Source organism: Temnothorax americanus, unplaced genomic scaffold (genome assembly GCF_048541705.1).
Source record: "Temnothorax americanus isolate GAGA-0224 unplaced genomic scaffold, ASM4854170v1 Scaffold145, whole genome shotgun sequence".
NCBI classification, from domain to species: domain Eukaryota; kingdom Metazoa; phylum Arthropoda; class Insecta; order Hymenoptera; family Formicidae; genus Temnothorax; species Temnothorax americanus.
In genome coordinates, this window is record NW_027509281.1 from 234,045 (window position 1) to 256,936 (window position 22,892).

Sequence of the window (22,892 nt, forward strand, 5' to 3'; positions counted from 1 at the left end):
GCTAGTTGCTGAAGTAGATTGTAGTTTGACTTAAGAATTCTTTTTATAACCCCTAGATAATTTTCGTAGGAGAAAGCGCTAAACAATTCTAAAGAACTGTGGCTTTTACATTCTTCGGCAAGATGAGATGTGGAATGTACATTTTACACAAGAAAAGTACGACCCAGAGTGCAAACTGCATGATTTATAAACTGTTTCAGTAAATAATTGGCAACATGATTTAAATCATTACACAAGATTGAACTTGACAAAATGTATATAGCACAATAAAGTAATAGGAATGTATAATAAATATTCTCGGGAAGATCTTGAAAAACTTTGATACCATCATACAATAAACATCGTCTATATTCTGTGGCTTTCCATTTCGTCCTACTTTCACGATTTCCCAGGCTTCTAGGTTTACGATTAAACTCTTTAGGGAAATACTGTGAAATTTCATTTAAGTCATTGTTAATTTGTGTTACAGTGTCTCTTGAGAGTCGGCAATGGGTCCGTTTCTCAATAAGAAAGGACAAAAATTGCTTAAAAACTCCTAAATTTATGACATGCATAGGATCCAATCGAAATTGCAACACCATTCCTGTATTTATTATTTCCAAAGGAGAATTGTATAATGAAGTGGATTCTCTTTCCTTCGAAAACTTTCATCCGTTCGCAGTTCACAATCCAGATTTTCAAATATTATCCTATTGTGAAACCACTCGCCTTTTACTGAGCATTTCTCACATCCAAAGTGAGAATTATGTGACACGCACTGCTTTACAAAGCTACGAGCAGGTGCATCCAGAATATAGTGTCTAACACAAAATGGAAATATTGTGCCATTGCGTTTTAAACCATTCTCTGTAAGCTCTCTAACTTCAATAATATATTTATGAAGATAAGCTTCTAAATCGCTTGGTTTTCCTGTACCATAAAAAACACCAATGATAAATGGATGCTTTTCGTGCACAAATCTTCCAAGTATTGGCCAAAACTATTTTTTAAAATCTTTACAAAAAGGTATTCTATCTATATTGACATCCATAATAATCTGGTCATTATCAGCCAGATATTGATTATTTAGTCTCTGTTCAATATTAGGTTTTATACCTTTGTACCACATAAGCCCTGTTCCAATAATTTGCAAGGAAACCGTACGGGGAGTTTTGAGAAGTGTTTTGTACGAATTTGGAAAAAAAGGAAAAATAGGCTTCAATATTTTCAAGATACCATCTACTTTTTTTTGGAAACATTATGAAGTCCCCATTTCTTAAGTTCTGTCAAAATATATAACTCGGTTTCTTCTTTATTTTGAAAAGTAAGAGTTGTGATGTTATTTTCTAATTCATTGCAATTAATATTTGTATGACTGCTATTCTTATCAGGACTGTCATCTCTATCAGGACTGCAAACATGTTCTAATTCTATATTAGCAGTAGTCACATTATCATTGACATTTATAAAACATTGTTCTGGAAGGGTAGCAATGCTATCATTGGAAGAATGACTACATTCAAGTTTTTGATCTATACAGAGTTGGAGGTTCTGATGCACAATATTTTCTGCTTTTGAACGAATAAAAGCCTGATAAATGCGATTTTCTGCTTTGATCTTATATTTTCGAAGAACTTTTTTCTTGCAAAGATTCAGCGGCTAGAAAATTTAAGATATTAATATGTTAATCATTAAACACAAGATTCATAAGAAAATTGAATATCTAAGGCACGTATATATATGTTGTATTATAAACAGTCTTGTACAAATAAAAGATTTATCAAAGAATTTGCTCGGGGGGGTATTAATTGGTCCCCGGATTTGCGATTGGCCTGTATTAGGGTGGTTCGAAGGACCAAAGGGGCAATCCCCTCACGAATGCAAGCGAAATTAAATGCAAGTAAAGCGGGATAAATCAAGCGAAACGACTCACCGTATCGCAGCCCGGCGCCCTCCTGGGATGGTCTCTCGGACGAGCTCGTCTGTCCTCTCGGGTGGCGAATCCTCCTTGATCGCAAGCGGGAGGCGTGCAGGCAGATAAGGTAGCGAGCAAGCAAGCAGGCGAGCAGCAAGCAACACAAAACGGGCAAGTAGGCAAATGCCGTTCTAACGATATCTTCGAGCACTCGATGTGGCTGATACTCCGTTTTATCTTGTCGGCGGTTCTTACCGGAGTGTCCGTGCTCCGGAACTCTCTCGGCTCGCGCTCCTGGAAGTACGGCGCGAACGAGTACTATTGTCCCAATAATTGGGCCTGCCACCCGTGGGCGGGCAGCACGAGTCGGGTGAGTCGCGCGAGTATTGACACCTGTCGCGGTCCGCCAACGTTTTGCGCGAGTCTCAAACCGACGGTAATTTTACGATTATGAGCTTACTGACTAATATACAACAAGTATCAAACGCAAATCAACCATATCAATATTATACATGTGCGACTAACTACTATCTTACAATTATGTGCAAACGAGCGCCAACCAGAATTAATTGGTCTATTAACTTGCTAGCATAAAATAAAACTTTACTGTGACGCAAGAATGTTTAGGCATTCTTAATAATTATTATATTTATGTAACAATATAATAAGTTTTATAACCCTGAACACATCATTCTACAATCGAAAACGCTTTTTTCACAATTTTATAATATCATAGGAATATTAATGAGTGCGAATATACATTTCTTAAAAAACTAAAAGCCTTAATTTAATCTAAACATTTATCATAAGTGATTTAATACTGCTTTCAAGAAATAAACTCACCGGTTTTATGATAATATCCACACGAATCTACTGCAATCACGATGATATATGCAGTTCTTTTCTTTACTTTGACTGTTCTCAGAATATTTTAAATTGCAATGCCCAACGTCTATTACGTCTACAATATAACCTCGTGACAAATATTTTCATGTGACTAAGGCTGCATTCCGAAATTCACTGCCAGTACTGAAAATCTATAATATACGTAACGTGAACGGTAGATTTTCAGTACTGGCAGTGTATATCGGAACGCAGCCTAAATCGATCTAAGGAAAATCATAATGTACATAACCTATGGAACGGTCATGACTTGAACGGAATAAATATCTACTTACTATAAATAGCAAACAAAAGCTTTGCTGGAATTTTTTCCAGCACGAAATTGTAACTTCAATATACTGTATAGAACACCAACGTGAACTAATGTAGCGCGCAGCAGCGCGTAGAGCTGCGTTATAACGACTCACGTGGACCTGCCGCGCCGCTGTGCTGAAGTGAAAAAGATACAAGATCGCACCCAAGAGCTGCGCAAAAATAGTGCGCACACGCTGCAAAATGTTCGGCATCACGAAAAGTAATATTCTTATCTCATGATGGTGTCATTTTTATTAAAAAAAAAGATTTTATATGCGTATAATATAAAGTTCAAGTACTAATGTGCAATTATGAATATCGGAAACAATCTAAGTGTAAATTATTGCAAAACATTTAAAATAATATATTAAATTTTAAAATCATAATTTAATCAATTTTTTGTCATGATACAAAAAATGACTGTTTGCAATCATTTTTTCATCATTTTGACGTTATTTTGACTTTTTTTATTTTTTGTTTGTCTTGGGTATGAAGAAGGGCGGATGGGGAGGTGTGAAACTGAGAGGGGAGAAGATATATACATTAATGTATGCGGATGATGTAGAGCTGATGGCGGAGGAGGAACAAGACATGAGATCGATGATAAACAAGCTAGAGGGATACCTGGACAGGAAGGGATTAACATTGAGTATAGAGAAAACAAAAATAATGAGATTCAGAAAGGACGGAGGAAGCGAAGGAAGGAAGAGAAAGTATGATTGGAGATGAAAAAAAAAGAAATTAGAGGCACTTAAGGAATTCAAATAACTTGGATACACATTGAAGAAAAATGGGAGACAAAAAGCGCACATTAGAAAGAGAAAGAAGGAAGGCGGCGAAGGTAATGAGGGAAGTTTGGGGGATAGCAAAAAAAATGTAGAAAAAGGATTGGAAAAAAAGGATCTGGTTATATACGACATTTTAATATGGACAGTGATTGGATACGGGGCAGAAATATGGGGATGGAAAGAAAGGAAGAAGGTAGAAGGTATACAAGAAAGATATCTCTAATGGATATTTGGGCTAAATTGGGGGACACCTGGATATATGATGAGAGATGAAGTGGAGATAGATAGATAGATAGTATCACCATTTATTACGCGCTCCAGGATAGGATCCTCTCAAGCGCAGAGGGAGAAGATGAGAGGCAGAGCAAGTAGAAGAGCATGAAAATTTGAAAAGAAGCTAGAAGAGGGCAATGGAAGGGGAATAGCGAGGAAATGTCTAAAAGAAATGAAAGAGAGATGGAAAAAGGGGAAGATAATTGGAAGGTGGGAGCAAGAAAGAAAGAATTACCTAGAAGAGTTGGGGGTGAGAGTTGAAAAGGAGGAAGAATTGGAAGTTGAAAGTTTGGAGAACAGAGAGAAATTGATACAAAAGCAAGAAAGGATCGCAGACTCGAAATACAACCGGTGGTATAAGTTTATAAGGAAGGAGGGGATTCCGGAATACTTAAAAAAGGACTGAGAGAAAACAAGGTGGAGTAGGATTGCAAGGTTTAGACTCGGTAATGAAGTTAGGGAAGGACTATATTGAGAAAAAGAGGAGAATAGAAGGTGTAGGATGTGTGGGAGGAAAGAGGAAACATAAGAACATATACGGGAAGAGTGTAGGAGATGGGAAAAGTGGGATGGAAAGGGGAGGCAAGAAGTGGTAGGGACGTTACTGGAAGAAAGGGGAGAGGGAGAGGAATGGATGAAAGCGATAGAGGAAATAAGACAAGAGGGAGGGAGGAGAATGGAAGTGGTGGATGAGAAAACGGTATGAATAAAATGTATGAGAGAACGTACGTTATAAATGGAAGGATGTGAAGGAACCAAAAATCCAATTTTAAAGATAAGATAGATATAACAGCGAATAAGCGTATAAACGTAAAGAAGCGTTAAGCGTTAAGCGTATAAGCAAGCGAGCGAGAGAGCGAGAAAGCGAGGTCAGGTCAGGATAGGAACCACGAGTAATGTACAGGGTTGGGTACGTCCTTTCAAAACGCCAATTGTATAAGTTACATATTGAAAATATTCATTAATAATTATATAAAAATCTATCAATGCATAGGCTGCTTATTTGTAAGTGAATGATAAAAAAGAAATAATACCACACATTATAGACTTAAATTAATACTTGCCATTATATATCATCACTTCTGTAATAAAATTGTCTTATATATAGTACTAACGCACACAAGCTTAATGTTACTAATCGCAGTATTCATTATTAAAAAATAAAACTTTATAGATATATTTATACATATATCTACATATACTGAACATCATTATAGTTGCATATGAAAATCTGTCAATGTATATATGCTGCTTTTGATATAATTTATATTTCTATGAAATGTACATAACAATACTGACATTCCAGCATGTATTAGTGACAAGATATAACAACCCAGACAACACTAAAATTAAAATGTCTTATGACGCGATTTTGGATTTTGTATCTGGGAATGTAACAAAATTAACGTCCAATTTGACCAGTTATTGGCTTAGTTTACACCGATTTCTTGATACTCGTATCAAATAATATATTTTAACTGATTAATTAATAATCAAACTAATTTACTAGTTATTTACTATTTAATATGCGTATTAAGTGATTGGTGTAAACTAGGCCATTGTGATAAAAAAGGATTATATAAAATCTTATATGTTATGTGTCCAACATGTTATTTAATGAAGAGATATAATAATTACCAGCATTTATGATTTCCAACAAATTCAGAGCTTGAATATGACGAGATATATACTGGTACAATATAATAAATAATTTAACAACACCCCACCGTTGTTACTGGTTGTCCCGCCTATTCGATCCTCTACTCGGTCTAGCAGTAATGATCATTGAACTATAACCATACTGGAAGGAGCACTCCACTGTTCTCAAGCGATCCGAGCTGTGTGAGTGAGATAGTTGAACGGGTACCGTGCTATCCTTGTCTGACTAACTGAAGCAATCAGTTTTGGCGGATTCAAATTTCTCAACAACATCACTGGTGCCCCCACTTTAAGAAAAAGCTTATGGGCTGGTAAGCCAGGAGGGTTCATTGTGTTAAGAAACTCTACTGGGTAGTTGACCGCGTCATCCGTATCAACCATCGAGTCCACAGATCTGTAATTCATTTCTCCTTTCTCGAATGATTTAAGAAGAATGTTATTAATGACACCAGCTTTATCATTCCTAGGGGTCAGAATGGCACGCTCGCACAGCCAATCCATAGATTTTTCTTTGATATCCGCAATATCAGGGTATATCTTATTAATAAGACTCTCTAGGCTTTTTACTACTAAACCTAGATTTGCAGGAATAATCACTTTTCCTTCCGTCTCAGGATACTCTCCATCTCCAATTTTTAATAGTAGTTTTGAAAATTGCCCTGCAAAAACATCACCTTTCAAGTGTACCCTCATGTTTTTCCTGATAGAGATTTTCCTGATAAGGGACCACAAATGTGATTTCTTTACACACGCCTTAACTTCGTCTGCTCGAGTTCCCCTTGGCACTACTGGCAAAGTCTGTCTGAAATCTCCAGCAAGCAGCACGGTCACTCCCCCCATTACTCCATCGTTACCCCTAATATCTTTGAGGGTTGTGCTCAATGCCTCAAAACCCCCCTTATGTGCCATGGTACTTTCATCCCAAACAATGAGCTTACAATCCCGTAGTACTTTAGCCATGTTACTTTGTTTTGAAATATTGCACAGAGGTATTTCTGTTTGAATTAAATTCAGAGGAAGCTTAAAAGCAGCGTGAGCGGTCCTCCCTCCCTCCAACAAAGTAGCAGCGATACCTGACGATGCAACAGCCAAGGCAATTCCACGTTCTCTCCTTACTCTCGCCAGAAGTAAGTTGATGAGGAAGGTTTTCCCAGTACCACCTGGAGCATCTAAGAAAAATACCTGACCATCTCCTGACTCTACGCTACTAAGAACCTGCCGATAGACAGCGAGTTGCTCATCTGTTAATAAACCCTCGTTATTCAATACCACTTCTTCCAAGGCATTTACATCGTAGTTTGTCTCCCTCAAATAGTCTCTGTTCCCCAATACCTCTCCAAACCTTTTTGGCTGAGGCAGGCCATATTGTTCCAACTCCTGTCCTCCCAAAGACATCACTGCGTCCTCAATCATTACCAGGCATCTGTTGTACACCTCATCTATCATGTTCTGCGCACTACCTTTCAACTCTCTCTCTACCTGTCGCATAATATCCTCTGAGAAGCTGTCTTTGTACTTTTCCCAAAGACTCAGAGGTTCACAAAGTTGGCAAAATGCCAACATCACTGTGAAAAGCTCCCTCAGCTTTAAAGGTGAATCACATAATGCAGCTTCCTCCAAGGTATTGTCCCATTGTCCCACTGCTGTTCTGTGCATTTCTGGATTTTTTTGTTGATACCTAGTCACTGCTGTTCTGTGCATTTCTGGATTTTTTTGTTGGTACCTAGTCACTGCTGTTCTGTGCATTTCTGGATTTTTTTGTTGATACCTAGTCACTGCTGTTCTGTGCATTTCTGGATTTTTTTGTTGATACCTAGTCACTGCTGTTCTGTGCATTTCTGGATTTTTTTGTTGGTACCTAGTCACTGCTGTTCTGTGCATTTCTGGATTTTTTTGTTGGTACCTAGTCACTGCTGTTCTGTGCATTTCTGGATTTTTTTGTTGGTACCTAGTCACTGCTGTTCTGTGCATTTCTGGATTTTTTTGTTGATACCTAGTCACTGCTGTTCTGTGCATTTCTGGATTTTTTTGTTGATACCTAGTCACTGCTGTTCTGTGCATTTCTGGATTTTTTTGTTGATACCTAGTCACCGCTGTTCTGTGCATTTCTGGATTTTTTTGTTGGTACCTAGTCACTGCTGTTCTGTGCACCTCAGGGTTATTCTGTGCATATTTTTTGGACGCATTTATAAGTTGCTTCCTCCTTTTGACATTAGTGTATCTCTTTCGTCGTTTTACATGAGCCTCATTAGGAATAGGAATAAGTATATGCTTTGAGAGGTGTGAGTTTGAGTCAGGCTGAGAGAAGGACGGTTTGTTGTTCTCTTCATCAGGTTTACGTTGTTCGTACGCATCAAAATGTCCCTTAGAAATATCTTGTGTGAAACGTATTCTCCTAACAGGGTTACCTTCCTCACCGAAACTCTCATAGAGCTTACCATTACGGTAAACCTCAAAAACAAACCCGAAAAGTTGCCCAGCCGCCACCAACTCGCATAAACCACCATAAGTAAAGGGTTTCGACATTTCATCGAGATACTCGCTAGAACTATTGTAATTGTTCCCCAAGCTGTCGTGGGACATAATTGAAAATTCCTCCCAATTATCCACCACATGACTCACGATTATCTCACGCACATCCCTCGCCATTAACTGTGTGTTATACATGAGATAGGAGAGGGCCCGGAAAAGGCAAGCTCCATCCCCTATAATGGGGACAATAGTGTAAGGTACCATCTCCCCATTAACATTTAAAAAATCGATTGCCATCCCGATTTAATTAAAAGTGACAAAGCGCTCTCAAAAATTAAATAATTAAAAGTGACAAAAGCGCTCTCAAAAATTAAATTATTTTTCCTTAAATCTATATCTATAAAGAAAAGATATTTAACGGCAGGAAAAGGGTCAATAAATCTAAATCAATACTATTGCCTTTCCTTCTTTATTAGAAACTAACTAATTACCTGATTAACTGCAAACACGAAATTAACGTAAAAGATACTTTACAGTTTTCTCCTTCTCTCTCTTTCTCTTTCTCTTTCTCCCTCTCTCTCTCTCTCTCTCTCTCTCTCTCTCTCTCTCTCTCTCTCTGTCTTTCTCTCTTTCTTTTTCTGTCTGTCTAAATTAAACAGATAACGATTATTAAAACATAATAATTTCAGGAATGTAAATATTATGTTAAGCTATGACAACAATTCTAATAATTAAATATAGTATGTTGAATCATAATATTTACATAAATAAAAATTCACAAACGAAATACCCTCTAGGTGCACCAACCAGCAATGGCTAGGTATCAACAAAATAACCTTCTTATTAAAACGTAATAATTACATGATTTTCAATATTATGTTGTTATGATAGTAAGTTACTGAATTAAATATAGTATGTTGAAACATAATAATTAAAGGAATAGAAATTCACAAATTAATCTATCTATATCTATATCCAGTTTCATTGCTTAAAATAATACAGATAATAATTTATGATTTCTTTAAAGTAAATTTTAAAATATATGTTATATTTATTTTATCGGTTTAGATTTATTGGCCCTTTTCCTGCCGTTAAATATCTTTGCTTTATAGATATAGATTTTTAAAAAAGTAATTTAAAAAAAAAAGTAATAACTCTTTCTCTCTCTCTCTCTGTTTATTTTTCTCTCTCTTTCTTTCTTTCATTAATTTTATTAATTATGCAAATCTATCTCAAATAAATATATTTTACTCTTTATTAAATGTATGCTTTTTTAATGGTTAACATTAATAAAAATGTCCCAAATTATTTAAGTTTTCATCTTTTAAATTTACCACGTATATAACTTTACCTGTTTAAAAAATTTTTCTCTTCGTCTTTCTCTTCTTCAAAAAATACAGTTCCTCTAATAGTTTTACTTTAAAAAATTATCTTTCAATCTCACTTTCGAATAATTTATTTCTTCTTCCTTCCTTCCAATTCGACTCTCAATATCTTTAAAGAATAAAGAAAACTATATAAAGGCTATAATAAACGTTCATACATACACACAAACACACACACACACTCTCTCTCTCTCTCTTTTTCTCTCTCTAACATTAATTACGTTTTTTTTATAAATTTCCTGTCTTTCAAAACATATTACCACTTACTCTGTTCTCTCCCTTCCTTTCGTCTTCTTCTTCTCCTTACAAAGACACTATCTCCCTCTCTTCTCTCTCTCTCTCTCTCTCTCTCTCTCTCTCTCTCTCTCTCTCTCGAACTTTCTTCAGCAATGATTACGTTAAGTTTTTTAAATTTGTAGTGTTCGAGGCAAACCTCGCAAGATGATAAATATATTTGAAGCATGCCACATATAAAACAGAAGAATGAGTTATCAATTATTTCCATTTATATAAGTGAATACATTGCTTAATTAAATTCGAGATATTCAATTAAAAAGATTTTAAAGAAATGATATATTTTTATAAAATAAAATTTAATTTATTTAACTTTTGATATTAAATTTTTTTTCCTCAGAACTCTGGTGTAAATATTAAATTTTTTGAAATATTTTCTCCTGGAATTAATGTTGGACATATTGATCATTTTCTAAAATCAAAAAATATTTTCATAAAAAATAAAGTTTTTTCTGGACGTTGATGAGTCAGTCAGTCAGGACAGTCGTGAAAACACATTTTACCCCTTTTCACCCCCTTATTTCTTCAGTCAGTCAGGACAGTCATACTTTTGGTAAAAATTATTTGAAAAAATTTCGATACCGGCTTCCAAAAAATCGGTAACGAAAAATTATACATTTCACAGTACTCCTCGGAAAATAATTGAAAAAATTTTGATACCGGCTTCCAAAAGATCGGTAACGAAAAATTATACATTTCATAGTAGAAAAATTATACATTTCATAGTACTCCTCGGAAAATTCTATCCCTGTTTGATCTATAATTTGTTGAGATTTGATCAATTATTTTTCGAAAAATAGGAAAAATTAAAAAAATCGGTTTCCAGAAAATCGATAACAAAAAACTATACACATAGTGGCACTCCCCGGAAATATCTACCCCTATTTCATATACTTTTGGTAAAAATTCGGTTCAGGGGTTTGGGCTGGGCGTTGATGAGTCAGTCAGTCAGTCAGTCAAAACAATCGTGAAAAAAACACATTTTACCTCTTTTCACCCCCTTAGGGGTGGAATTTCTAAAAATCCTTTCTTAGTGGATGCTTACGTCATGAGAGGAATACACCCTCCAAATTTCAAGTCTCTAGGTTCAGGGGTTTGGCCTGGGCGTTGATGAGTCAGTCAGTCAGTCAGTCAATCAGTCAGTCAGTCAGTCAGTCAGTCAGTCAGTCAGTCAGGACATCTTCCTTTATAGATATAGATATATATATATATTATATACCGTAATAAGAAAAAAAAATTACTTACATTAAATAATCAAAATATAATTCTTCCTTTTATTTTCTTATTAACCTTTCTTTCCTCTTTTCTTCCTTCTTTCTTATTTACGAAATTTGCGAAAATGTCTTCCAATGTTTTAAAAATTGAATCTTTGCTATGAAGTTAAGTTAAAACAAGCGATACAGCGGTAAATCATGCCACGAGGCAAACTTCAAGAAGAGATATATAAGGAGTGCGTTCGCAGAACTGTTAATAAAAAAAAATTATATCTATATGTATACATATATACCCAGCAAACACCAAGTATTTACATATTAGTTGTAATTAAATAATAAAGATATAATCCCCATCTCTAACCATAGCTTCTCTACCGCTTTCTTTCGCCTTCCCTCCTCTACCTCCACCCCTTTCACTACTACATTGTTCCTCCTTCTGTCTCTCTCTCTTCTAACTCTCTCCACCTTTCTAGCTCTCTTATCTTCGCTTCCATTGCTTTATTTCTTTTTCCTATCTCCCACTTTCCTTCCTCTTTCTCTTCTCCCTGCTCTTCCTTCCTCCTATCTCTCCATCTCTTAACTAATATATTTAAATTTATATATTAGTTAACTTCTTTATATACACTACCGCTCACACACACATTAATTTTAATATACCCCTATATTTGTTAATTTCTCTGTAAAGGATGAACATGATACATGTGTTTTGTACAGAAATGAATACATTTGCTGTTATAAACACTTGCATTGGATTTTTATATATTATTTAAATAATATATAATACTAATGATTAACAATACAATACGAATAAATAAATAAATAATTTTATTTGACCATCAATCTCATCTGTATTAACATAAGCAAGAACATAAGTAAGAAGCAGCGTAAAAATGAAGAGAAAATTAATAAAATGTATATAGACATGGTACGATTGCAAATTACATCGATAAAATTAATATATACCGTTATGACATAGTTAAATTAATGACAATGAGGTCAAAGCAGCATCTGATTGCGACAGCATAGGTATCACGTTGTTGTATGTTTCTTTCAACTTTTCTGCTTCGATTTCTTTCGCGCGCAATCTAAAATAATCAGAGAAAAATCTTCTATCGTAAAATTTTATAACGTATTCACGATTATTATATTAATTTCTTTTTATCGTTTGCCAATTACGAAAAACATGCGATGAAAAGAATCATATTATATGTCACAAATACACGGAATAATTGCAAAAAAGGACACATTCTACAGTTAATTTTAAATAATTTTTAAAATTAATTAAAACACGCAAGTTTGAATAAAAAATCTGATTAAAATATCAAGAAAACGAACTTGTATAATTGTTTGACGACGTTCACCAATACTCGTGCCTATAGGTAACGTTGAAGAGCGTTAATTCCGAAATAAAACCCTGCAGAAAGTTCATGACGTCTCGACTGATTTGCTCGAGCCTGGATTTCGAGATGTTTGGCAATGCCTCCTGATGTAAAAACATATCGTTCAACTCCAGCTCCTTCTTCAATGTGTTTACTTGTTCCCGTAGCTGTTGCACGATCAGCTCTGTCCGGGGCTGAATGTGCCGCATTGTCCTGATCGGTTTCAGTTTTGCAATTTTAGCGGTCAGTCGCATGGTCGACAAAGTGACGTCGAGATCTTCCCTCGTAATGTGTACATGAGATACAAAACTAACGCATAAAAAATCTGGCTTTTAATTACTCACAAGCGAAATGTTATATAAATATGTAATTTTAGATCAAGTGAGAAATTTAATAGAAAACATTGAAATTTTAATTGTATATATTAAAAAGTAGAGTTTATATTTATTATTTGGAAAAAAGATAAAGAGTCTAGATTAAAGTGAGAAAATATGTGCTATTTTAATTTCAGATTTATATTTATTATATGATTACCGAATGACGGATGTGACAGTGAGATTGTCTTTCAGTAGCTTCAGCAAATTATTTGAGCGAACAACGCTGTATGTGCACATACTTGGTTTCCTAAGATGCAGGAAATATTGTTCCAGCTGTATTTTCATTAAAATCGCCATACCTAAGTCGGCTGCTGTTTTCTAGCAGCTCGATTTTCCCACCGTACCAGTTCCAGCCATCTCTACGATATGTATCTAACATCGATCCGTAAAAACAAATTTGTAATTTTTCTTTCGAGGTGTCTTTCAATCGAGACAATTTTTTTTTGAAAATCTAGTCAAACTTATCGTGAATATTTTATTCCAAATATTTTAAATATTTGAAACTTGTATTTATACATGTCAAATAATGGTTCTATATTTAAATATGTTATATCCATCTAAAATGTTTAAACATAACATTCTAGACGTATTAATATCTTAATTTAAAAAAAGTACAAAAAGTTCTTCCTAGTAATCTCAAAATTATCGTGCAAGAATATTTAAAATATGGGAATTTTCAAGATTTATTTTTAAAGATATCGAATTTATTATTACTTTTGCTGTCGCTACAACAACTTGCGATTTTATCAGGCTCGCGTTTGAAACGTGGATAGTGATCACAGCAGCACCCAAATGTGATACTGCATACATTGTGCCTTTCACAATCGATCTCCTGGCTTCTCCTTCGAGTATTTTTCTCAGAGTCTCCTCCACATTCTCTGCATCCACTACAGTTACATTCTGAAATTGTAACTATGTTAATTAAGCAAAAAGCTGATTTGACGCTCTATAGATACATATAATAATTTCGAGCAAATCGTAAAAATAACTATTTTTTAATTCAACGTTATTATTTTGCGACGTGAAATTGAATAACCTCTCGACTCACGTTTGTCAAAATACCAAATACTCGTTCTCCGCGATGTTAGCTGTAATCGCCGTAAGAAAACCAATCAACATCGCGGAAAAGAGCCAACAAAGCAATTCGAGACTTTCGAGAAGACTTCGAGAGATGCGAGTATTGATTTAACATGCCTTTTTTTAGAAAAGAAACATTATTTGTATTATTCAATTATATATTACACATTAAATATTGTATTACATATATATGTACATTTAAATAATAAAGAATGACATAAAATATTATTATTTTATTGTAAATATTGAAAATTACTCCAAAATTACTCTTTATATCAGAAACATTATTTACTTTTATAATATTTAGGTTTTTTTATATTTTTATTAAGAAAAATATTTCTAAGTATATATCCTAATTAAAAAAAACATGTACTTTTAATGTAAAATATAAAATTAGTTTACATTAATAAAATAAATTAGTTTTACGAAAAAAAATATTAAATTATTTTTTTTCTTTTTTTTATAGATATAATTTTAAATGAAACGTTTCTCAATTTTTGTACAATTATCGAACTTATCTCAAAACATATTTATAAAATTATAATTAGTCTATAAAGAAAATATTTTCTATAACACTTACTATAACTATAACTGTAACTTAAATATTCTTAATTACTTTATTACTTTTATAATGAGATAGTAGGTACATTAACGGTATAGAAGTTCCTCATTATGTAAGAGATAAGCAACAATATAAAATTTAAAAATTTTTTTAAAGTAATGGTAATGGAAAACGGGTTTAAATTTTAACATGGAACAATAATATTAATCAAGTGGAACATCATATAATAAAATTACGTAAGTATTTTTATTATACATCTTATATTCCTTTTGGTTCATATAAAAATAATATTTACATTTAATAATATAGATGTACAATTAAATACAAATAATTTCTAAAAATTATAATATTTTTTTATTTAAAATGGCATGTATATTTACAATGATTTATGTTAAAAGCTGTGACTTAATAGTAATAATGAATAACTTTTGTCTATTGATCACTACATTCTTACATCATGACGTCAGAAACGGAAAAATATAGAATAAACATTTTTGTTAAATATATTAAATTTTAATATATATCTATTAATAACATAACATTTGTATTTAACAATACAAACTTGTAAAATACATAAAAAGAACTTTCCTTTTATATTTCAAGGAAATAATTAAATTATATTATATTTATTTTTAAATAGTGTTGTTTACTTGAGAAATATTTCTATTTTTATTTATCTTACATGATTTCTATTATGTTATCTCGCTTATTCTGACGCTACAACTTAAGACAGTACAAAATAACTGTATACATTATTTACTCTTATTAGGAATAGCCTAGGTAGAGAGAGAGAGAGAGAGAGAGAGAGAGAGAGAGAGAGAGAGAGAGAGAGAGAGAGAGAGAGAGAGAGAGAGAGAGAGAGAGAGAGAGAGAAGCACAATAAAATATTATATATACAAGTGCGATTACTGAATAGCAATGTTTCGATGAATTGCTCGAATGCTAATTATATCTGAAATAACTTTTATAAATTATAAAATTAAAGTGGAAATTATAAAAAAAATAGTTTAATTTATTATTTGTCGTTAAAAATTTTATATTTGTAGTAAAGTTCAATTAAAATTAATAATGCAAAAATAATATAATTTTTGTAAATTTACATTTATTGTTTATACACACACAGCGATATATACATATTTATTAAATACATTTACATGTTATATATCATTTCATATGTTAACATATACGGCAGTATTCATTCGTGTTTCCAAATTTTCTGTATCGTATCAATTTCTTTTTTATGCGCTTCGCATAAAGCCTCATCCGGTTTTGAGAATCAGACTTATTATTCATGCCTCTATAAGTGTACAATATATTCTAAAACCAAAATATAAAATAAATTTTTAATTACTGAAATACGTATATGACAACGTATTCCGCTACATGTATCGCTCGATATAATATTTACCTGTACACAACAATAAAACACGTTGACTCTTTCTGTAGATGTGTTATTCATCACTTTCAGACACCAAGGCAAGCTGATTCAACAAACATGACAGAATCGTGTCAATTTCTTTCTTATGCGCCTCGCATAAATTCTCATCCGGTTTTGAATCAGGCTTATTATTCTTGCCTCTGTAAGTGTACAATATATTCTGAAATTGAAATATAAAATAAATTTTAAATTATTGAAATATGTGCGTGTGATAACATTTTGCTACATGTATTTCGCTCGATATAATATTTACCTGTACACAATAGTGAGACACGTTGACTTTCTTTGTAGACGTGCTGTTCATAATTTCCAGACACCAAAGCAAGCCAATTTAACAAACATGACAGAATCGTATCAATTAATTCTTTCTTATGCGCCTCGCATAAAGTCTTATTCAGTTTTGTGTCAGGCTTATTATTCTTATCTCTGTAAGTATATAATATATTTTGAAACCGAAATGTAAAATAAATCCTTAATTATTGAAATACAATTATGATAACATATTTTGCTACATGTACCTCGCTCGATATAATATTTACCTGTACACAATAATAAAACACGTTGACTCTTTCTGTAGATGTGTTATTCATCACTTTCAGACACCAAGGCAAGCTGATTCAACAAACATGACAGAATCGTGTCAATTTCTTTCTTATGCGCCTCGCATAAAGTCTTATTCAGTTTTGTGTCAGACTTATTATTCTTATCTCTGTAAGTGTACAATATATTCTGAAACCGAAATGTAAAATAAATTCTTAATTACTGAATTACAATTATGATAACGTATTTCACTATATGTATTTCACACAATATAATATTTACCTGTACACAATAGTGAGACGCGTTGATTCTTTCTGTAGATTTGCTGTTTATCATTTCCAAACACCAAGCCATACCAACATTTTCATAACGGATGTTATGAAAATTTTGATTACAAGATGTAATCAAGAAAAAAGAGATGTTTAAAACAATACTCTTTCCCAATCCCCAATTCTCAATCCCCAATCCTCAATCCCCAATCCTCAATCCCCAATCCTCAATCCCCAATCCCCAATTGTGTATTTATGTATGTGTGTAATATGTCATTGTGTGTGTCCACAGTGGTGGACTTGGGTCCGTAGGTTTAAGAATTATGCGGATTAATCTTCCCTGCAGTCAATATATATTGCAGATCACTATCCTTATTAAAAAGGTATTGACACTCCTGTGAAAATCTATGCGTGTCCACTCTGATCAGTCTAATAATTTGAATAATTAATTTTTATTTAATAATTCAAATTAAAGCAAATTTTAACGTAAAAATATAAGTCAAAGATGATTTTAATCTAACAATCTAAGTAAGTTAAAGTTAAATTCAATTTAATAATTCGAACAAAAGTTCCAATAATTCAAGTCAAAACTAATTTTAATTTAATAATCTAAGTCAAAATCAATTTCTATCAAATCAAGATTATTTTTACTTCAATAATTTAAATTAAAACTAATTTCAATATAATAATTTAAATTAAAGTCAATATCAATTAAATTAATTTAAATTAAAATCAATTTCAATGTAATAATTCGAGTCAAAGTTAATGTCAATTAAATTAATCCAAGTTAAAAATTTTAATACAATAATTAATAATCTAAGTCAAAGCTAACATTAAGCTATAAACAATCCAAATTAAAATTAATTTTAATTTAATAATTCAAATTATTGCCATTTTTAATTAAATTAATTAATCCAAGTCAAATTAAATTTTCATCCAATAATCTTAATGAAAATTAACTTCTACTTAAATTAAAAGTTAATTTTAATCCAAATTAAACAGAATAATTCACGTCAAAGCCGATTTCAATTCAAGTTAAGATTAGCTTCAATCCAAGTCAAAATTAAAGTTAAATTAAATTCAATAATTAAAATTAAAATCAATTTTAATCTAATAATAATCTAAACAAAACTAATTTTACTTTAATATCTAAATAAAAGTTAATTTTAATTAAATAATTCAAATTTAAAATCTATTTCAATAAAATCATTTAGATTAAAGAGTCAATTTAAAAAATCAAAATCAATTTCAAAAAAATTTAAGTTAATTTTAATTTAAATCAGAACCAATTTTAATCAAATTTAAAATTGATTTATTATTATAAATTTATATTTTTTATATTTTTTATATTTTTTTCTTCCTTGTATTATTTTTTTTGGAAATAGCATTTTCTTATTTATATGTTTTCGAAAAGAATACAGATTTTTATACACTCTACATGAGGGAGTGAACAGACGGGAGAGTTTGTGAGACGGTGAGAGGAGATAAGGGTGTGGAAACGGAAGAAAAGTAGCGGAAGCGGTGGAGGAGATGTGGAGGAGGTGGAGGAGATGGAGGAGAGTGTGAGAACGACGTGAGCAGGGAATGGTGAGGGAAGAAAGGTAGTGGATCATTTTGAGGTTAGGAGACGGAGAGGCCGGGAGAGGAAGGGTGAAGAGGCAGGGACGAGAGGGAAAAGATGGCAAGAAGCAAGTCATGGGACAAGATGGCGCTGAGGAGAAGGCCGAGGCGGCGCTGGGCACCGAGATGACGGGCGACTGATAGCAAAGGTTGGTAGGACTGAGTGGAGAGGGCGGCAATAGAGAGAAAGGCGGGTTTGCAACGGGATCGACGGACAGACGTGGAGATCGAGAGATCGAAGGAGGGATTCGATGGATCGAAGTGAAGAGGAAGGAAACGCACATGGTGGTAATAGAGAAGGTAGGTCGTAAGGAGAGTAGAACAGTAGAGAAAAGCAAGCGGAGAGCATAGAAAGATTTGATAGTGAAAGGGCAGAAGGTTAAGGTGGAAGCGAAAGAGGTAAGCACGATAGATCAGAGGGAGAGAGGAGGGTGTGAGAAAGAGGCAGAGGAAGGGAGAGGAGAGGAAGTACTGGCACGGGTTAAGTTAACCTAGAGAAAAGGAGAAAGGAGTAATTAAAGTGCATGTTACAGATTACTCAGGATGGAGCGAGAGAGGAGAGCAATTGCAGAGGCAGTCGAAAGGGTCGTGGAAGAAAAGTAAGAAAGGTGTGGAATGACAGGAAAGAGGAGGATGGAAAAAAGGACGAGAGGATGAAGGAGATGGAGGAGAAAATGAGGAGATTAAAGAGAAAGGTAGAAAGATTGGAGCAAGGTGGAGGCAAAAGAAAGAGGGAGGATAGCGTGGAGAGTGGGGCGGGAAAGAAGATATGGTGGGCAAAGGAGAGTGAAAAGAACGAGGACGAATTAAGAAAGAGGAATGTAATTATAAGGGTAGAGAAAGAGAAATGGGGAGGTAAAGAGTCAAATTGGGAGAAAGTGAAGGAACTTTTCACGGAAGGGTTGAGGGTGAGGGTGATGGTAAGAGAGGTGATAGTTGTAGGGCAAAGAGGAATGTGGCTGACGATATTGGTGAAACTGAGAGATGAAGAGGAGAAGTGGCGGGTGTTGGAGGTGAGGAGAAAGGCAGGGAACAGCATAGGGGTAAACATTCATGAAGATAAGTCGGTGGAAAGAAGAGATAGAGAGAGAGGAGAGAGAAGAGAGAGCGGAAGGGAGAGGTGAGGCGCACAGGAGTACAGGGAGATCGGAGGAAGAGGAAATAGCAAGTAGGATGGAGGAGAAGCTCCACACGACCTCCTCAGAAGACGAGGAGACAGGCAAGAAGAGAGAGTAGGCCAAGGACAAATAAAGAAGAGCGGGACGGGAAGGAAGGAGGCTGAAGGACGGAGTCGCAGCGGAAGTGAAGGAAGAAGAAAAGGGGTGAAAAGAATTACGGAGAGGGTGGGTAAATGTTCTGTAAGGTCGCAAATGGCCAGGCATGGGGGAAAGAAAGAGTAAATGTAAGAGGTTTGGGTACGTTCCTCAGAAAAACGCCTTGTAAACCCTACGGGGATATGCAATAAATTGATACTACTACTACTACTACTACTACTACTATTTATATGTTTTCACTAATAATTAAATACGACATAAAGTATTTCTTTTATCATACTAAGAATATTTTCAATTCAAAAGTTAAAACTTTGTTAAGACTTATTTGATATATATTTCTAGATACGAGAACTATCTTCAAATTTAATCTGAGAAGAAATTAGAAAAATTATATATATACATATATGTATAAAAATTATAAAGTTATATTTAATTTTATAATTATTTATTATTTGGATTTTTATTTACTCTGCCATTTTTTGCATTAATTTGTCATATATTATTACTTATTTGTTATTCATTACGTTTTATTAATTAAGTATTTCTTTATAAACATAATTTTTTACTTTGTTAGATAAATTATCATTATTTAAATAAACTTTTAACGAATCCCAAGAACGACCTCGCGAAAATGCAACATACAATTGTCCATGATTAAAAACATCTTTTCGAAGATCTACTGCAATTTTGTCAAAGGTCTGACCTTGCGATTTATTTATAGTCATAGCAAATGCTAATTTCACCGGAAATTGTCTTCTTTTGAAAGTGAATAGATATACATTTTCGCAATATAAAGTAATACGATTAAGAAAGATAATTTCTCCAGTCTTGTTACCTGTCAAAATTTCGCAACGCAATAAGTTATTATCTAAATCTAGAACTAATAATCTGGTACCATTGCATAAACCTTCATTGATACTAAGATTTCTAATAAGTATGACAACAGTGTATTTTCTCAAACGTAATTCATGCGGTGGGAGACACGTTGGGTTTAAAGAGTTAAGATATTCTGTCAAAATTATTTCATGTATATCTTAATTATCTCCAGTTGTTTCAGGAGTATCTACACTTGTATAAACTCTCTCTGTTCTTTCATCCAACAAACTTACTACTTTTTCATTTATTTCATCAACATCGACATTTCTTGCAGATAATATAACGTGATTAGCCATAGTTTTATATCGCTTATGTGTTATAATGTCTCCATACGTATCTTTTATCATATCAGAGTTAACGTTTGCTACACATTTTTCTGGAATATGAATATTATCCGAGTGATCATTTAAAGATCCGTTACCTAATTTTAATAAAAATTGTGCAAATTCTTTTTCTTGAGATAAAATTCTCATATTTTGTGTCAATAAAAATATTTTAAATTGTTTCCATAGAGTACTAAATTTTATCGATAAATTTATAATTTCACAATGCGTAGCTCCTTGTTTTATAGGTAATAATTGTCTAAAATCTCCACCAAGAAGAACGATTTTACCACCGAAATATAAATCATTTTGCATTATATCGCGTAATGTTCGATCCATTATTTCTAATACATAACGTGGTGCCATAGGAGCTTCATCTACGATAAAAACATCCACAAGTTTTAAATTTTCAGCTTCTTTAGACTGAACTTTAATGTTCGATGTAGAATCGGCGAAAAGAGGTACAGGTAATCCAAAAACTTTGTGTATTGTTTTTCCATTTGGAAGTAATGTCGCAGCAATACCAGTAAATGCCATGGTACTTACTACTTTTTTTCTGCTTTTAAGTAAATAATACAATGTTGTATAAATAAAAGTTTTACCGGTACCACCTGGACCATCAATAAAAAACAAGTATTATTGTAAGTATTATTGTTATTTATTGTTGCTTCTAAAATAATATCAACAATTTGTTTTTGTTCTACACTTAATTGTTCATATTGTCGTATACCTATCAATGTATCCTCCTCAATCTGTTCTTCATTGTCTATTATTACTTGTTCCTTTGTTTCTTGTTCTATTTCAGAAAAATTAATAATATTAGATCCTTCTATTTGAAGCAAATTGTCAATATAATTGTAAGCTTTTTTTATTCCCATTATAAGTCCAAATCGTCTTATATAATCTTCGGACATATCTTTTTTAAACTCGTCCCATAACTTTTTCAGATAAACAGGTTGACAATAGTAGTATAACTAGGGGAGTTCCAAGCCGGGAGCTCCGAGGGGGGATGAGGGAGGGGGGGTATTGGATTACGCGGGGGGGTGAGGGGGTGAGGGAGGGGGGTATCGGATTACGCGGGGGGGTGAGGGGGTGAGGGAGGAGGGTATCAGGATTCCCCGGGGGGGTAAGGGGGAGGGGGGGTATTGAGTTACACAGGGGTATTAGGTTACACAGGGGTATCGGGTTACACAAGGATATCGGATTTCGCGGGGGGTGAGGGGTGGAGGGAGGGGCGGGGTATCGGGTTACACAAGGATATCGGGTTATACAAAAATATCGGATTTTTTGCGGGGCGGGGGGAAGGGGGGAGTTAACCTTGGCATACCACCGGGATGACTCACCGGGATGACTCACCGGGATGAGTCACCGGGATGACTCACCCGCGCCGCTGGTCCGCGCCGCTGGTCCGCGCGGGGGGGAGAGGGGGTCCGCGTTCGCGTTCGCGGTCGCGCCGCGGGTCCGCGTGGGGGTTCGCGGGGGTCCGCGGGGGCCGCGTGGAGGTCCGCGGTTGCGCCGCGGGGTCCGTCGGGTCGCGGGGGGCCTCGTTCGCAACGACGCCGCTAGGCGGCGTACAATGGGTAAGACTAACTCGATAGCGCACTGCGTAGGAGCGTGTATTTTTGTCGATGACGCATCGAACCTGTCGGGACATGTTTGTCGTAAACAACATTTTTCTAGGAAAAAAGGGGGTGTTATCTCGTAGACTAAACAATTTCGCGCTATTTTTTACGACGCAGTACGTAAAAAAAACAAAGGAAGAAATGACGTCATCGGGACGATGATGGACCCGATAACGCATCGAACCTGTCGGGACACGTTCGTCGTAAACAACATTTTTTTTAGGAAAAAAGGGGGTGTTATCTCGTAGACTAAACAATTTAGCGTTATTTTTTACGACGCAGTACGTAAAAAAAACAAAGGAAGGAATGACGTCATCGGGACGATGATGGACCCGATAACGCATCGAACCTGTCGGGAC

General features: G+C 34.3%; 3 protein-coding genes and 1 long non-coding RNA gene across 10 annotated transcripts in view; 2 read left to right on the forward strand and 2 right to left on the reverse strand.

The window, feature by feature from the left end:
• Positions 1–16,749, forward strand: part of LOC143894867 (uncharacterized) — a 38,091-nt gene extending 21,342 nt beyond the window's left edge. The window contains exons 5-6 of one of the 5 annotated variants that reach the window (XM_077401519.1): positions 16,301–16,437; positions 16,609–16,749. In XM_077401519.1, coding sequence (XP_077257645.1) covers positions 16,301–16,437; positions 16,609–16,625 — 154 coding nt within the window. In that variant the 3' untranslated portion in view covers positions 16,626–16,749. Of the gene's footprint in view, positions 1–1,820; positions 6,043–6,825; positions 7,576–16,039; positions 16,152–16,300; positions 16,495–16,608 lie in introns of those variants that run through there. The other 4 variants (XM_077401518.1, XM_077401524.1, XM_077401525.1 and 1 more) reach the window with 4 other exon arrangements.
• On the reverse strand, positions 11,599–13,718 carry LOC143894860 (uncharacterized). The gene is made up of 3 exons (XM_077401505.1): positions 13,090–13,718; positions 12,512–12,864; positions 11,599–12,261 (listed from the first exon to the last, which is right to left on the reverse strand). The coding sequence occupies exons 1-2, from the start codon at positions 13,227–13,229 to the stop codon at positions 12,534–12,536; spliced, it is 471 nt and encodes a 156-aa protein (XP_077257631.1). The 5' UTR covers positions 13,230–13,718; the 3' UTR covers positions 11,599–12,261; positions 12,512–12,533.
• Positions 15,400–16,955, reverse strand: LOC143894872 (uncharacterized). Of its 3 annotated transcripts, XR_013256191.1 has the most exons (5): positions 16,832–16,955; positions 16,549–16,738; positions 16,263–16,435; positions 15,980–16,169; positions 15,400–15,888 (listed from the first exon to the last, which is right to left on the reverse strand). It is a non-coding gene; the product is annotated as an uncharacterized LOC143894872 (long non-coding RNA). The 3 variants fall into 3 exon arrangements; XR_013256193.1 differs by lacking the exon at positions 16,832–16,955 and having other exon boundaries at positions 16,549–16,690; XR_013256192.1 differs by lacking the exons at positions 15,980–16,169; positions 16,263–16,435.
• A 1,375-nt stretch (positions 16,956–18,330) lies between these two features.
• On the forward strand, positions 18,331–21,877 carry LOC143894861 (uncharacterized). The gene is made up of 2 exons (XM_077401506.1): positions 18,331–18,738; positions 18,972–21,877. Exons 1-2 carry the CDS (start codon positions 18,721–18,723, stop codon positions 19,560–19,562), a joined length of 609 nt encoding a protein of 202 aa, XP_077257632.1. The 5' UTR covers positions 18,331–18,720; the 3' UTR covers positions 19,563–21,877.
• Positions 21,878–22,892: the final 1,015 nt, after the last annotated feature.

Bases quoted from the DNA above. Each gene is read 5' to 3' on its own strand.
- LOC143894860 (XM_077401505.1), bottom strand. From the start codon at position 13,229: ATGGCGATTTTAATGAAAATACAGCTGGAACAATATTTCCTGCATCTT. The intron at 12,865-13,089 runs GTAATCATATAA...TTTATGCGTTAG, and splicing joins ACTGTCACATCCGTCATTCG to TTTTGTATCTCATGTACACA.